This window comes from Balearica regulorum, chromosome 5 (genome assembly GCF_011004875.1).
Source record: "Balearica regulorum gibbericeps isolate bBalReg1 chromosome 5, bBalReg1.pri, whole genome shotgun sequence".
Classification (NCBI taxonomy): Eukaryota; Metazoa; Chordata; class Aves; order Gruiformes; family Gruidae; genus Balearica; species Balearica regulorum.
This window is the reverse complement of record NC_046188.1, coordinates 63,031,528-63,048,442: the sequence shown is the minus strand read 5'-3', so window position 1 is coordinate 63,048,442 and position 16,915 is coordinate 63,031,528. Positions and strand designations below refer to the sequence as shown.

The window sequence follows — 16,915 nt, the reverse complement described above, 5'->3', positions numbered from 1 at the left end:
CAGAAAAGTTTAAATATTGTTACATTTAAATACACAGATACACTAAAGTATAATTTTGAAAGCAAAATCCTCAAAGTATTGCAGAGAAAAAAATTTCACTTCTTTGTGTTTAAAATGCAGAAACAGTTTTGCCTTAAGACCAAGCCCTTGGGTCTGCCATCTGTACTGCACTTTACACAGGGAATTTTAGAGTATTCTTCCAGGGAAGAAGACCTAAGCAAAGGGCAGAGCAAAAATATCATCTGCCTGCACTTCCTACAGAGACAAAAGACCCTGGGAAAGACAGCTTGCCATGAACAGAGTTTACAAATTACAACATACTGTACATACACAAGAAGAAAAATAATTTATGTACGTCATACTTTATGATGATACTCCAATATTGCACATCCTTTACAGACTACCAGGCCTACTTAAGTAATCATTAATTTACAAAGCAAGAAACTAATACTTACATAGCTGTGACTCTTAAGGAAATCTGAAGGGTTGCTTGTGCAGACTTTATCCCCTTCCAAGCCAATTACTCTTTTACAGATATTTGATTTGGGATCATTTGGGCTTTTCACAATTACAATATCTCCTCTGAGAGGAAAAAAACAAAAACAGAAGAACTCTAAGTACAAACTATTTGGTTGAATACACGTGCATCAATGTGTATACTCCAAAAATATTCACGTACATTAAAGATACTTCCTTCTGCTGAAAATCCTTGTCTACAATATTGTTCCTTCATTTTTACTCAGGGTGCAATTTTACACATGGTTTTTTAAGTACGTTTGGAGAGATTTTTATTTATACCCTTTATAAAACATTTAAGGCCACATTTTAATTGACAGTGCTCTCATGAAAAGAATGCCACAACTTGATGCTGTTGCCACATATATATGAAATGGAACAGATTTTGTGTTCCTAAAGGTTATTCTTCCAATGGAACTCCAAATATCTAACCTGACTTTGTAAGACCTTGTATTACTTTTGCCTCCTATTATATACATTAGATTGTACAGTGAAATAGTCCACCACAAAACGGGCAAGGGCATTGACCCTACCAAGCTGTACAACACAGTAATAAAATCACATTTGATAGAGAGTATGCGTACCATTTGGTCACTTTACTAACAACTTATCTGAGCACAGCGATATCTACAGCTTGGTTTGCAAATAAGACAAAACTGCTTAGAGAGAAGTTATATTCACACAATAGAACTGTTTCAGGAAAAAACGGGACATATTTCCATTTTTTGGACAAAGCTGTAAAAGTGACATGGACTACATCCTAAATGAGCTCTGACAAGTTGTTCAATGGGCTGTATGTGCTGATTACTTTAACTTCCATCAAACACAATGAGAGGAGATCTATGAAAAATTACAATTTAGAAGCAGAAGAATATACGAAAAATAAAGGACAGACAGAATGCAGTTCTTGACAAGCTCTGGCAAACAGAATGTAAAATCTAGTCTCAACAAAGGAGCATACTTTCGAATGCAATAAAAGTGGCGGCTAAGGTTCTCCGAAAAGACAATATCAGAATTTTGAATGGTTGGTTCCATTGAAGGTCCAGAACACTGCAAATTAAAAATAAATGAGAAAAAAAATTACTATTTCCAAGTACTTTTATCTAAAAGACATTAATATTCAAATTATTTGCTAATAAATTAGAAAAAGGTGTAATGTAAAGAACAACTAGAACAGTGAGAATTGGTCCTGCACTGTGCGAGGTGCTACGAGCCCCTGAGCACCTAATCTGCAGGAAATTATTTGGAGCAGCACTCGGAGCTCTGCCAGCTTACCCCTTTCTTCAGGCTCTGTAAAAAGAGAAGCATCACAGCAGCTGCAAGAACAGCTCACAGCCAAAATCCACTATATTCAGCAGCAGTATCTGCTAGGTTCAGAAACAGGAAGGTAGGGGCAAAATAGCCAGAAATCTGCCCAGAGGTGGAAACGAGCATTTCCTATGGAATTATTAGTGACTCCAGTCTTTCTGAAAGAAAATACTTTCTGCAAAATCGGTTTCCCATTTGCTTCAGTGACACCTCAAGCACTAACTTAGCAAGAAATATGCAGTAACTTTCATAAAGGCCAGACCTGCCTCCAAAAAAACAGGCATTTACTAAACACACTTTGAAAAAGCTTTAAAAAAATAGAAGAAACGTGAAATACTGGCATTATCACATGTAACAATTTATTATAGTTTTTATTTTCTTTGAAATGTCATGAAAATGAAAAGTTACCACAACAATTCCTCCAAGGTACTCAAAGGCACAATGCGCTATGCAGCCATATTGCACAGTATACCCAAGAAATCGAAAGGTTTTTCCTAGGACATTGCGAAGCATGGTACAGTGTACGTCGTTCAGCTGGTTCTAGTCTATAGTAAAACAGAAGAGTATCATTCATTTGATAACAAACAACCTAACATTTACAAAACTATCTTTTGTAGCTAAACAACCGATGGACAATATTTAACAAACAAAAAACAGTGAATAAAACCAACAAATAATCAGATATATCTGAGGAGATGAATATAGTTTAAACTGAAATGCCATCAATGTCTTTAGTTTACAACACAGATGTGTACAATCAATTGACCCCTCTCATCAGCTTAGTAGTAAGATTCAGTTGAGTAGGAGCTGAAACAAAAAAGAAAAAAAATACCACCTTTGCCAAACCACCATTCTGGTGTCAGTGCTCTCCACTGACTCAGCTGGGCTCCTTTTACTCGAGACTGCAACCAGGCTTACCTGCCACATATCTAAATATCTGCAGTAGTTTGACAACATCCCCCCCTTCACTAGGCTTGGCTCAATGGAATCTGGAGAGCTGTAATCATACCTTTCACACAGGCTTTGACTTCCTGACTGGACCACATATTGTAACTCAGATGCAGTTATTTATTAAATAACACTTGACAGAGTTGTTTTAATCACGTGAAGACAGTGCAACTTAAATCACTGTTTTTCTTCAAGCACTAGCATTTAACTGAATACTCAACAGCAAAACAGAGAAGCATCAAACCATCTGAAGTGATTTGAAGATATTTCACAACTGAAATTACATTCACAGAAAACTGGAGTAATCAAGTAGTCAACCAAAACTTCAAAAACGACCTGACAATCAACCAAATGAAAATAGGCTTGAAGAACTAGACAAAATTAAGGATAATGGAGTCCTGAATGGTTTGCCTAAACAGGACTAGAAAAAAAAATACAGTTGTCGACAATATTTCTGGAGGTTTTGCAAAGCTTTCCTTTTGTTCATTACCAAAACACTTGCATATAAAAATAAGGCATTAGGTCTTTCTGTTCTCAGCTCTAGTACAGTGGCGTAAGTTCTGCAGCACATAAAAGGACTCAGTAAAAATCTTTGGATCCTCCCTCCCAAATATTTACATCAAACTCTGATGACTAATTGCAATTACTGCAATATTAATCTAACTCATATACCTCCTTACACCAATTTTTAAGAATTTAATTTATATTTCTATTTAAGGAAGTGGAAAACACACTGAAGTAATGAAAGCAAGTCTTACATTCCACAAGATACCTGTCCCCCTTAAACTCAGTATCAGCTTTATCATGAATTAAAGCCACAGCAAGATTTTCCTCATTTACTAAGATGGCTCAATATAGCTTGGTAAACAAATGCAGTAAGTTAAAAAGAAAAGAAAAATGCTGCATGTACAATATGCCCTACTTAATAATGAAGACCTCCCCTTCTATATTTCATGACTTTTTGCTATTTAAATGCAGGCATTTAAAAGGGCATAGCTTTACTTGCACAACTCTCTATGAGTTAATGGGAATTTTGCCTGAATACAGTCAAAAGTGTCTTTAGTTCTTTGCATTTAGTATTTATTTATAAGGAAAAGATGACCATTCTTGGGGGAAAACATTCTCTACCAAACTCAATTCCTTGTTCCAAAATGTTTTTTAAAAAAAAAGTTTGTGGTTGTTTTTTTTTTTACATAAAAGATCTCCAGAATAAAACCACTTAAACCAATCAGTGATTCATCATCCTTAATATTAGCTAACGAGTTTTACAGTAATGAACCAAAACGCAACAGAAACCAGAAGTCTTGAATTGTTCCATTAGCACGTGCAGCGCCCAGCACACTGCAGGACACCCTGTAAAAACTGAAACAGTTCTGTTGTGAGAGAAATGTGCTTTCAGCAGAATTTATTTTGGAGAGCCAGAAAAGTGTTTTGCTCTTCTCAACCCAGTATGCTATGAAAAGCACGGCCCAACTCCTTAGTCTCAGGGCCAGAAATGTGTTACAGGTGATAAAAGGAAGATAAAGTGGCAGCAGATAGATTAGAGTTGCACAACTAGTGTGAATTACCAGCACAAGTATCTTTTGAGATAAGTACATCATCAATAGTTCTTAACGGCACCTGCTAGAAAGGCAGCCTCACATTGCTTCTCAGACAGAAAAATACAGCACAACCATCCTGTATTTCAGATCTATACTATTCAGAAACCTTACATTAATATATTAAGGCAGCACAGAACGCAGGCACCTGTGGATATTAAGGTAAAAAGGAATTGTATAAACATGGTATTACATTGACCAGAGCAGCTAGATATTGCTGATTGTGCCAAATGGAATGGTAACAACAGACTCATTAAAAGAAACTGTAAACCTCTCATGCCAACAGCTATTAGGCTATGACTAAAATATTTTTTTATCATGAAACTACAAACAATTGCTGTATGTCTCTAAAAACTTATTTTCAAAGTTTTGAACTGGTTTCCTGTTAGACTCTGGATGGCACGTGCTTCCCACTGGTTACACTGAACACATTTCGTTTCTCTCTGATGTCTCTGAGTAACTCTGAATTGGGAGCAATAGATTAGTAAATTATTCAAGGAAACACAGGGCTCAGAGTGAGCTTTGCCTACTGCTAGACCTGTCACGGTATAAAACTAGCCACGAGGATGGAACATGAGTGAAGAGGTCTGAAGTTTTGCTCACAGTTCTCTTAAAATAAATTCTTAAGCCTTGAGACATGGTGTGGTGGGTTGACCCTGGCTGAGGGCCAGGTGCCCACCAGAGCCGCTCTATCACTCCCCTCTTTCATTAGACAGGGGAGAAAAGGTACAATGAAACCAACCCCCCCCGCTACCAAAACCTTGCCACGCAAAACCAACACCCATGGATTTCACCAGTCCCAGTTTATAAATGTGGTGCGCCGAGTTTTTTTTAAAATGCTCAGGCTTATCAGATGTTTGTGATAATGATGAAAAAAAAGCTCTTGTATAAGGCTTTTTATTACCACTCAAGTTAAATTTCAAATTAAGGCTTATACATACATACCTAGATTATACGCAGTTTGAACGTAACAAGATAACTTCAGAAGGTTTGGGGGGGTTTGTTTTTAACATTAAGGTCCGTCTTTAGACATCTAATGTCCATTCCACAGAATAACTACAGTCCTGAAAGTTTCCATGTAGTTTTAAGTAACAACTTCTAATTAAGCGAATGGTTGTAGAAAACCCAGTCAAAAAACCCAAACCAAACAAACAACTCTAGTTTATTTAAAAAAACCCCACAGAATATTTATGTTACAATTGCTCTAGCTTAAGCATCAGTAAAATATAATTGTTTCCTCAGAAAACTATTTATCAGTACATTCTTAAAACAATGCCATATTGTTGATCACAAGAAAGTAACCGGCTGAACATTTTTCCACATCACACAATTAATTTTAATCAAAGTGCTGTCAGCAGGCAACTCCACCAGATACAGCATAAGACCATTAAGCACAATAAAACAAATAATTTAAGTCACAGGGCCCTTGAAAACTTAATGGATCTGTTGTATAAACATCCTTATCACAGAACTAACGGCATTAAACCTGTTGTAATTACTTCCAGGTACTACCTACTATCATATAGTAGGTAGCTGAAAATTTTATACTGATATAGACATTGTTTTTATACCAAACATAGACATTGATTAAAAAAGGTTACACATCCATATTTATCACACAGAATACAATTTGGTTATTTTACAAGAACGGTATTATTTATCCCCTGCAGCAAATAAAGTGCAAAGTATAATTACTATTATCTTCTCTTCCCTTTTCCTTACATAGTCTGCCTTCATCATTTCAGATTTTTTTTTGTTTGTTTGTTTATAAAATTAATCACAGCTAGCAGGGTGGAAATCACTTTGAGCCTCATGAATGACATCCAAGAGATGGGAAAGGATTAGTTCTCAGTTGCTGCCAGTTATAGCGCCAGGTGGCTTTTTCTGCAGTGAAGGTGTTACCGATAATCCCATTACATTGGTACTAAATCTTGCAGACATCAAAATTATCACCAAGGTTCCTTTTCATCCCATCCTTTCCAAATGACTGGAAGTCGCTTCACCTGAAAGAAGTCAAATCCACATGCAGCTGCTGTTTTAGCAGCCAGCAGACTCCCTGAGAATGCCAATCGTGATCCAATTTCGCTGTGCTGGTGGCCCCCTATTCCCTGTCCAATAATACATCTGTTAAAAAATCCTACAGCTACAAATCAAGTTTAATCCTACCAGGGACCTCATGTTGGTCTTGTCTTCCAAAAAGGCAGCAGGTTTTGCCATCTATCTCTGCTAGTGTCTGGGGAATACTCTTTAAATCCCAGCCCTACTTAGAAGAATAAGCTAAGGATCACAAAACATGACCTCAAAAACCCTGATATGACTATATTCTGACCCAGAGGCATTCATTCTAGGTGAAGATTAGAACTTTGCATAATAAGATTACACAGCAAGTGAATGATATCAAGGGACTATCCATATGCAGCCGCCTGGTTTTCTATAGACAGCCTGTGCTCTGCAATATGCAGTGCAGACGAAACAGAGCTTGGTCTTTCTAGCTGAAATAAAATAGATTCACATAAATTAGTTGGCCATTTCCAGATTCCTAAATCCCCTATTACATCTTTTATTGACAGCTCCTGTGAGGATAGCACAAATGGTATTCTCTTTGTATTCTTTGCTTCTGTAACAATCGCACTCCGAGGGAAATGTACATTGGTTGTCTAGAAATTAACATCTTGTTTGCTGTAATCTTGGATTACAATTAACTGTGTACATAATAAAATTAGGAAATCAATGAGCAGATTTATCATTTCTAGATAACCAATGGCATTGTGTAAGACAGTTTAACATATGGTGCCAAAAATGCGAATACAGGAAAAGCAAAGTCGCAGCCAATGAAAGTATGACTAAACAAATTATTGGACTTGATATTAAATAGAATTTTCACTGTAATAAAAAATTTCCAGTCACATTTGCTGCTTCCTAATTCTGCATTTTCACTGAATATTTAGCAATAGTCTATCAGTTTTTCCTTAGCTAACAGAAACTCCTCTCCTAACATTCTCCGCTTCTAAGTGGACACCTTTCTTCACCCGAACTAATGCCATAACTTGCACCATCTCTTTCCAAAAAAAGTCACTCTGAGATTATGATTTTTTTAAAAAATCCAAAAACCCAAAACAAAAAAACCTGCACATTGACTAGACTATTTAAATATTTATGTTTGAGCTGTTATTTATTATTAAACTATTCTTTTAAAACTTCTACATAAAATTGTTACAGGTGCTAGAATAGTGAAGGGTATATATCATGTTTATTGGGAAAGATTCTTCCCATATCAGATACAAAGCTTAATAAAGATGTTTTAAATATTCTAATTATAATCTGAGGATTCGAAACATCTAAAGCAAAACAAGGACCAATTTTCGAAAGGTCTTTCCATGCAGGGGGTGAGGCAGAACTTCATTTGTATTTCTAGTGGTTGGTTTTCTCAAGAAGAAACACTGGATTCAGTCTGACAAATCTGAAATAGCTTGGTGATATGCTGGAAGAGAAGATTATTTTTCCACATTATCTCTACTAGGCACTGACAGTTTGTCTCCAAGAAGTGCTCCTTCATCTACTGATCTCAAGCTGACAAGGAGCTCAATCCTGTAAACATAAATTCACATAATGCAGTCCTCGGGTGTTAAACAACTAGAGGCTACCTACATAAGAATGAGCAATTTTTCAAAACAGATTTCAAGTAGTTCTCAGTGGTTCTGTTTACCTTTGGGAAGCAACTCTTAACAATCCCACAACCCTGTATAAAACGCTGTATTAATGGTCAGATCCATTCCAGGGCTTCTATCTTCCTCTGCAGCTCTGTACGCTCATCTTTGCTGAACAGTGAAATCCAAAGAGCTGAGCAAAGGCATGGTTGCACATGGCAAGTTTGAGCCTCTGAGGGATGCTGAAATATTCACTTAACAGCTTCCTGTAACAACGTCAAAGTTAGGACAAACGCCAAAGGTCTGACAGAAAGCACGGTCACTTTCCTGCTGACTGAGAAAAAATACACTATGTGACAAGTCTTAAATTTCAAAAAACTCACTTTCTTGAGACATAGACATGTAAACATTTAAAATTAATTTTAATTAAGACAGAGTTATAAGTCCAAATTTCACATTAGGCACTTAAAATCTACGACCCTACAGAAACCAGAGTTGCCCATGGCTCACATGTCCCCTGCACTCCCCAGTGTTGACCCACCTTCTAGAAATGTGCAGGTATTTTTGGAAATACTACTCAAAGCAGTGAATAAAAGAGGGGTAAATAATTCCCTTATGCACTGACAAGTAAAAAGACTGTTTACTTAAAATATTTGTCAAAGAGGATTGCTGGGAAAAAGCCCAAAACCACCACAAACAAAAAAATAAATCCCCTCCACATCAAAAAAAGCAAATTATGTACACCATCAGCAAAACTGTTTAGAAAGAAATACAAATGTCTTAATCTTATCCCCAGTGTTAGTCTCAGATTAGAATGCCGTCATTGAAGAGTACTCCACCGTGGTTTATGGACACGGAAATCATACACTATGAGATCTTAACACAAATAGTAAATCAAACCTATTATTAAACATTTGAAAAATACAAAAGCAAAAAACAAGACCAGTTTTAGCACTGTCAGAAAATATAATAGTAAAAAAGAATCTTTCTGTATGTTCATCAATACTTCCCAGTTGTAAGCATCAGCTTCTAATGAAATACCTTATGCATACTCTGCATTAAAAGATGTATTAAAAACAGGAGAAAAGAAACACAGTCAGACAAAAGTGAGTTCAGTATTTACATTTTCAAGTTACCTGAACATAAGAAAAATGCAAATGAAGTGCTTGTCACTGCTATTACTCTACAAAAATTTTGACAGCTTTCCCAAATCGTTTTTTAGCTACAAAGTTCTAAATACACACACGTACATGGATTCAACTACTTATTTTTCTCATAGCACAAGCTGTACCTCATGTGAGTTTATGCAGTAAAAATAAACTGTAATCAGTACTTTTTCTCATTGCGCAATACAATTTTATTAGCGATTTCTAAGCTGTTTATGTATAAAACACAAGTTCTTCTCCACTTACAGATACAAGTATTAAAAAAAGTTCCAAACATCAATAGATGAGTGCAATGATATTCAGTCTAAGTTAATCCCCAGACATCCAAATCCATGAATAAAAATTCATCAGTTTTAAATACACTGAGCCTATTAAGCAAGAACAAAAGCATATGCACAAAAGAGCTTTTAATATATTTCAAAGCCCACAAGAGCCATGGTCTCATTAAAATTATAAATTACACAAACATGGAATAAAGATTCAAACTGCAGTGCAGCTAAGCAGATTACAGAAAACCCCGCGTTCCATATGATAACACACCATGGCCCTCCCAGATGGGGGCTTGGAACAAAAAGGCCATCACTGCAGCTAGGGAAAACCTCCTTGTGATCTCTGGTTTCTGTTCAGCAGATGACAGCCAAATAATATGTTGATTATTCTGTTTGTGCTGCTAAGCTTGTAAGATGGAATAAAAGCGATATGATCTATTGTGAACTCAATGCTAATGTGTTGCTCCACTCATAAATAATATACTGAATTTATTCTGAAATTATCTTTTTATCTGAGTTCCAGGTTTTAAATGCATGAACTAAAATAAAAAGCCAGCATAAACTATTATTTAATTTGATGGTTTAAAGTAAAAGATACAACTGACACAATATTAAGTGAGAAAACTGACTGCTTAGTGAATTAAATAAGTAGAAGTACCTTTCTCAATATTAGCAAATGATTATATGCTGAGGTGCAGAGTACCTGCAAGACGCTGAGCACACTCCAGCCCCACAAACTGGATTATCATTGATACCAAGCAGATTACCAAAAAGGGTCTATATATTTTACCACAGATAACCACTCCAAATCCAAATGTCAAATGAGGACACAAGTACTTGTAAAACAGAAAATAGTACAGAAAGAATCACTGTGTAACTTCACTAATGTCACATCTCCCTGACTGAATTGCTTTCTTAAAAACTGCTTAAGTTTTTAGTAAGTGATCAGATTTTACTTCATTTAAGTGTACTAATTTGGCTTGCCCTTTCTTTCATAATGCACTGCCTTTCTAAAAGGAAAGACAATGACTGGTCATACAGGTCCTTTCGCAAATATCGTGTACACGCTGAGAAGACTGGTGGTCTTCCTACAATTTAATGTTTGTGAAGTTTAGCTCTTTTATGCCAGAAATGTTAAAAATTCTATGAAAAAATATCATTGCGGCTTGGCAATAGCATGAGAACATCAAGATCAAATGCTGCTTCACAGTTCTTGGACTTATGGAAGCACAGTTGATAAAGAGAAATGGTGGAAACATGCAGCTCCAAGAGTGTGCAACAGCTTTCGTAGAAACATAAAAACTTATTTAAAGGAAGCTCAGTTACCTTTCTTCCTTTGCTAGGGACACAGAGACAGCTCTAATTCACAGAAATAATGAAAATATGGAAACTGAAGAGATTTAGAATCAAGTACATATAAGTCTTAAGACTAAAAATTCCGATAAATTACTTCCTCCAGGAGGAGTCCTCCATTGCAACGAAATAACACATATACATTATTTTCACACAGAAATAAGATATGACCCTAAAATAATTAGTGAAGCTCACATTTACCCTCACAACTACAACCTTAAGTCTCTCCCATTTACCATATGGTATTGTGAGTTATTCTGCAGTTACCAGTTACAGTATTATTATTTCTATGACCTTGATGATCTTCAGTTTCCCTCAATATGTTTCAGTTTCTACAACTTTAAATATTAATTTATTTTTATTCCTCTTATGCATGTAACCTCATGCAAAATAGTACTTGGGGTGGAAAAACAAAGGTAGCAGGCATGGAACCCAAGCACCTTCTTACAATATATTTATATTTCTATAGGCAAAGCTTTTTTCATATTCTTATGAAATTCATATAATAAAAAGGTTTCAACAATAAAACAAACTTTTCCAGCTACCATCACAGCTCTAATATATAAGCTAGCAAAAGCTAACTCAAGTCAACACAAACTTCAGTACATTACTGAGCAGATAACTTGGCTTGAGCAGATGGTATCACCTTTGTGATTCTCAGAGAAGCAGAAGGCAGCTAGCTTGCTTAGGTAGCCCTACTCCCAGATACCTGCTCCTGAAATGGGATTTCAGCAAATACAGAAGTTTTGACATGGAACAGGCAGGCTCAGTATAGAAGATGGAAGAAGCTGAATCCATTGAGATGAATAATACTGAAAGTTTGCTAAAATACAGTTTGGCTACAAAAAAGCCAGATATTCAGTGTTTTCTGCTTTTTGTTCCATCACGGTATTATTCCAAATTTAGAACAATAAAAGATTTCTTAAGTAGCCAGCGGTGGATCGGGCTTTTTATTTTTAAAGTGAGTACAACAGTCACGTCTTTTGAAAAGCAAGCAAGACTTCCGTCTCTGTGCTCAGAAAAGGTATAGTTACACAGCTCTATAGAATTATTTACAGCAGCACATCTTGGTTCATCCTCCACTCTATGGATGGGGATGATACTGTGCAACTAGATGGAAATCCATCAAATACATCTGAATGTTCCTACAACTCTGCAGTGTCTTGTCCTCAGCGGAACCTGAGGGTTGTACACTTTTGTGAAGCCACTGGCCAACATAACTATGTGGGAAAGCCAGAACATGGCTTATCAGACATGCAAAGATTGAGTAGTTCATAAATGTAAGACAGAATGGGCACAGAAGTCACAACAATCAGAATGCATCAGTGGCCGGTACACTGGAAAGGTGAGATTGCATGTTTGTAGGACTCACCAAGAAGTTACATCTTTACATGTAAGCCCATTGGCAAAGTTTCCCATCTTTGCTATCATCGAAGTTTTAAGATTTATTTTCAATTAACTGTCAGTTCATCATTCTATCCCAGAGCAGGAACTTTCTGAATCTCACCTAGCGTGCCTGTCATTACTTCAACAGCTGTCAGAGCCAGTTGTTGAAAGCTAAGCCGAAAAACAGTGTTAGCAATACAGATCCTACACTTCAGCACAGTAGTCAGAAGTTACCTGTAAGCATAAGAATAGTTAACAATAACATTTCTTTATATAAGAGGGGAGGTCAGGCAGGTGGGGCTGTGCAACTAGAAGACTTATCACTCAGATTTTGTTTGATTTTAAATTCAGAAACTACTGCAGAAATACTTGTTGTTGAAACATTACTGTTTGTTTTTAACTAACATTAGAAGAGAGGGGAAAAAAATACTCTGTTATGAAAACTCCTTAAAAATATTTCAGTAAGCAGAGGTGAGCTACAATCACCTCTGATCTATGATCAGTTAAATCTTTTCTGGCCATGGGCAGGCCTCAAGTGCTTTGCCAAAGCATTTCACAGGTTTCAGGTCTCACAATTTTGCAGAGATGATGGACAAACAAGCTAAATCCCCCCCCCCCAAAAAAGAGCACCTTCTATAAAATCCCAGAATGTAGGTGAGGAGCAAACATTGCCTGTATTCCAGTAGATTTGTAATACAAATAACATTTGGAATTGGTTATTTGGAATAATGCCTTTGAAGGCTAAAAGCGCTAACAACTGAGCAGAAAACATAACTTTTTTGAAATCCAAAATGTGCCAATTTTTAACCTTTGTTAATACCAGCATATCAGGAAAAAATGCTATAGCAGCTATAAATTAATTTCAATGATACATATATTTTTTACAGATATGCAATGACTCTTAGGCTCTAAAAGCATATACAATATAAGTTATTTTGTACTTTTGCATAAACTGCACTAATATAAATGACTTTAAGAAACACAACAGTTATTAAACCTTTCCTTTCCATAAGTCATAATTACCTACATTATTTACCTGGCTTTAGAAATGCCTATTTAATTAAATATTGGAATCAGATACAATTGGAAGACAAAAAACAAAGACTCAAAATATCAAAGCATTTAAATTATGTTTTTCCAGTTGAAACACAAAGTTTACTCTTCACTTCTTCCATTGATACGCTGAAGTGACAAACTATTTTATTCTCTGAGGGCAGCCATTTGTATTCAATATGAAATAGATTTCTGGATGTTAAGCATCTGAAAAGGCCAGATTCAATCTGTCTTAATTTCTAGTTTTTAATCCTGAAGTAAGCTTTATAGGGACAGGCAACCCAGTATGGAAAATGTTACAGAATATCAAAAGCCATAATACAAATAATAGTCCTTTTCTAGTTGTTGAGTTGTTTGAGGTTTTTCCCATCGCTTTTAGTCTTATCTTACAAGTATTTTTAAATTAATATGATTTTTTTAAAAAAGATAATTCCTCTTTTTATGATAAACAAAAGGAAAATAATGCCTATGAAATACACCACCAATCTGTATGACATTAAGACAGTACATTCAACTTGCAACTCATTTTCAATATTACTGTTCTGCAAGTTTCAGTAATACCATGCTGTACATTTTTATAATCTGAAATTACAGAAACATTTTTTTTATGATTTATTAAACCACTGTCTTCAGCACATACCACTAACTCATGTCTCCTAATTTATTTGCTTCTATTTTAAAAGAGCTGTTTAAATTTGACACAGGTTCAAAATTTTATCGCTGTTGTTCAGTATGCGCACAGGGATGCGTTTAGGTAACACCTAGAGGCTTTCTGAAGAAAATCACATCATGTTTTATATAATATCATACAACTGGTATGTCTTAAACCCTCCCACTAATCCTCGCGTTTTCCACGGACTGATTGGATAAGTAGGCTTTAAGCTTTTTCATACTGAAACAAACCCCAAGTCTTTTGGTGTCAGAACTTCCAGGATTAAACATTCTTTCCAGTTGTTGGCTCATGGCCTGAAGATCCTGCACTTTCAAACTTATCCCATTCTAGCTAGTTCAAAGATCAGGAAAATGAAGCCATCTTCTTTGCAGCCATAATCCATGACCCATGCTGTTAGATACTTAAGAACATCTCAAAAGCAAACTACCTTGTTTCAGCTCCCAGCAGGAGCTCAGCAGGGCACTGGATCACATGACTGCGAGCCCTACCTAGTCAGGTGACTCAATAGCTAATCTGATTTGGTGACTATAAAACTTTAATCAGTACAGTCTAATACCATCACATTCCAGAACTGAGGAGGGAAGCAGCTTGGCGATGTAACAGCAAACACTAAGATTATAAATTAGAACTGCCACTAGGATGCAGTTTTCTAGCTCTCCCTCCCATACATAAACCCAACAGAAAAATATTACTGAAAACTGATCAGGCTGTCATACAGCTTTGAAACAAAATGCACTGATGCGTTTTATTCCAAAATGGATAGCATTTTGCTCATTGCCACAGAAGGACAAGAGCATACACTGATTCTTACAAGGCACAATTAAATCACAGCAAAAACATTTATTTGCAATCAAGGAAAGGAAAACAAAACATGCACATCAAAAATATCATCTTGTTGAGAAACGCTGCTCAAACAATACAGCCTCGGCTTGCATTAACTGAAGGTCCTATGAGTTTCTATCTGCAAGCCATGGAGGCTGCATGCGGTAAAAAGAGGAGAGGCAACGACAGCCACAGCAGGTGTGTTTCCTCTTATCAAGCACAAAATATGTAAAGCATACTTTAAGAAGCGTTGCTATTTTGGGGACACTAGGATTTTCACCAAATCCAGAGGTTACAGCCTTTGAAATGACATACATACTTGCGGATCAAATTCCAAGCATACCTTTTCTCAAATGTTTTGATTGCTCTCTCGCTCACCCATTGTATTCCCTCCATTTTTTCCTTAGGGAATTCTCACAGAAAATCCTCTTAATCCATGTTACAATCTGCATTTGGCATAGGCAAGTAGTCGAATTGGATCAGTGAGTTTACAAGAAATGGAAAATGGAGAGCTTGATTTCTTTATACTGGAGTTAGGATTTGCAGTTAAAATTGACATAAACGTTTGATCAGGTCTACATGATAATATGCGAGCTGCAGGAAATAGTTGATTATTCTACAGTTTAAGGCATCCCAATCTAGACACAAAAGTTTAAACTTCTCCATTTTACAACGAGCTGAGTACAACCACAGTCAGTTGCCATAGTTCAGCTGACAAGAAATAACTTGCTAAGACATTTCCTGATCACTAGCAGTATCTCCATGTTCTGTAGTTTCTCTGCATTTCAGTTCCATCCCTAGAGCAGGACTAATAGGACTTATCTACCTACTAATGTGTATTTCAGGATGAGGGGGTTTTTATATAGTAATATCTAGAGTTAGAATTCCTGCAATCTTGCTTTCTCATCTGTCAGCCGCTAATGGGATCTTTTACAACAGCTGGAAATTCATCTTTTGGAAAGTGGACAGGTGACCATAAGCAAACTTTTAGTATCACCCAAAGAGAGTGAAAAAGCTATTATTATCCCTGAAAATGAAACACCATTGACTTAAAAATAAAGAAAATTGCATACAAGCACCTTCTTCTCTACCTGCATTTCATTTCAGACAAAAGTCAGACGTTGTAAGTGATGTTTTCACAAGTACCTATTCACTTGTAAAGCTTTATTGTATTAAATAGCTGCAATTTTTTAAAATTAATTCCTCAAAAAAAGAGCTTATTTCCACCTGCTTCCAAAATCAGTAGGACTTTAACTGTACCCATCATCTTAAAATGTGACAGACGAAAGTGAACATCATGAACAGAACTACTGCAATACTTTTTAAAAGTTCAGTTCTTATACTGAAAAACTAGTTCTACTTCTCCAGGTTTTTTTGTAATATTGGAAACAGTCTCTCCTGTTGTAAGTTATATTGTAAGAGACAGTTTATCTATATTTTAAAGGATTTGAATTCACAACATTTATAACAAAAATACCACTTTTTTTAAAAAATATGTATAATTCTGAAATAGCTGCAAGGTTCACAAGGTGAGGTAAATTAGCAGTTCACAGTCAGCAACAAGTGGGAAGGTTGAATTGCCTCCTCCCTACCCTGTGTATATACCTTTTTCCTCACTGAATCAACTCAGCAATATAACACAAAATTAAACTATTGAGAAAGTGGATAGATAGTTCCAAGAAGTCAGATTAGTGAGCTGAATCAGCTCCAGAAAGGATCTGATGAGCACCACGGTTTTTGGCCTGGAAGCAGACGAGGAAAAGGAAATGAAACTTCCTCTTTTTGCAAAGCTGACCGATTAGATCAGCTCAGGAGATGTTGATATTTCCAGTAAACTTGCACTTCATGCAAGAAATTCCAAAAATGGTAGGACCACAGCACAAGTATTCTCAATTGCAAAATGCTTTCAGAACCTAGGCTCAAAGTGAAAGAGAAAAAAAAAGGAAAGAAAAAGAAAAAAGCCTCTAGTTTTAATTGCCTTTGAAGAAAATGAGATGAAATGGAAGGTGGGGAAAAAGTACAAAAGCTACCTATCAGAGAAATACCAATGAGAAATGGACAACCAAAAGAGAGGGCTCAGCCCTGGATGTATATTTACACTTACTCTGTAAAGTTAACACAGCCTATATTAGTATGTTTTATTTAAAAAACAAGCAAGGAAATACTTTGTCTCATT

General features: G+C 36.1%; 1 protein-coding gene across 5 annotated transcripts in view; it reads right to left on the bottom strand.

Annotated features, from left to right (window-relative positions):
* Positions 1–16,915, bottom strand: part of IMMP1L (inner mitochondrial membrane peptidase subunit 1) — a 37,655-nt gene that overhangs the window by 18,170 nt on the left and 2,570 nt on the right. For 2 of the 5 annotated variants that reach the window (XM_075755292.1, XM_075755290.1), the window contains exons 2-4: positions 2,233–2,369; positions 1,478–1,566; positions 456–582 (exon numbers count right to left, since the gene is read on the bottom strand). In XM_075755292.1, the coding sequence (XP_075611407.1) occupies positions 456–582; positions 1,478–1,566; positions 2,233–2,337 (321 nt within the window). In that variant the 5' untranslated portion in view covers positions 2,338–2,369. Of the gene's footprint in view, positions 1–455; positions 583–1,477; positions 1,567–2,232; positions 2,370–8,076; positions 8,352–12,312; positions 12,609–16,915 lie in introns of those variants that run through there. The other 3 variants (XM_075755288.1, XM_075755289.1, XM_075755291.1) reach the window with 3 other exon arrangements.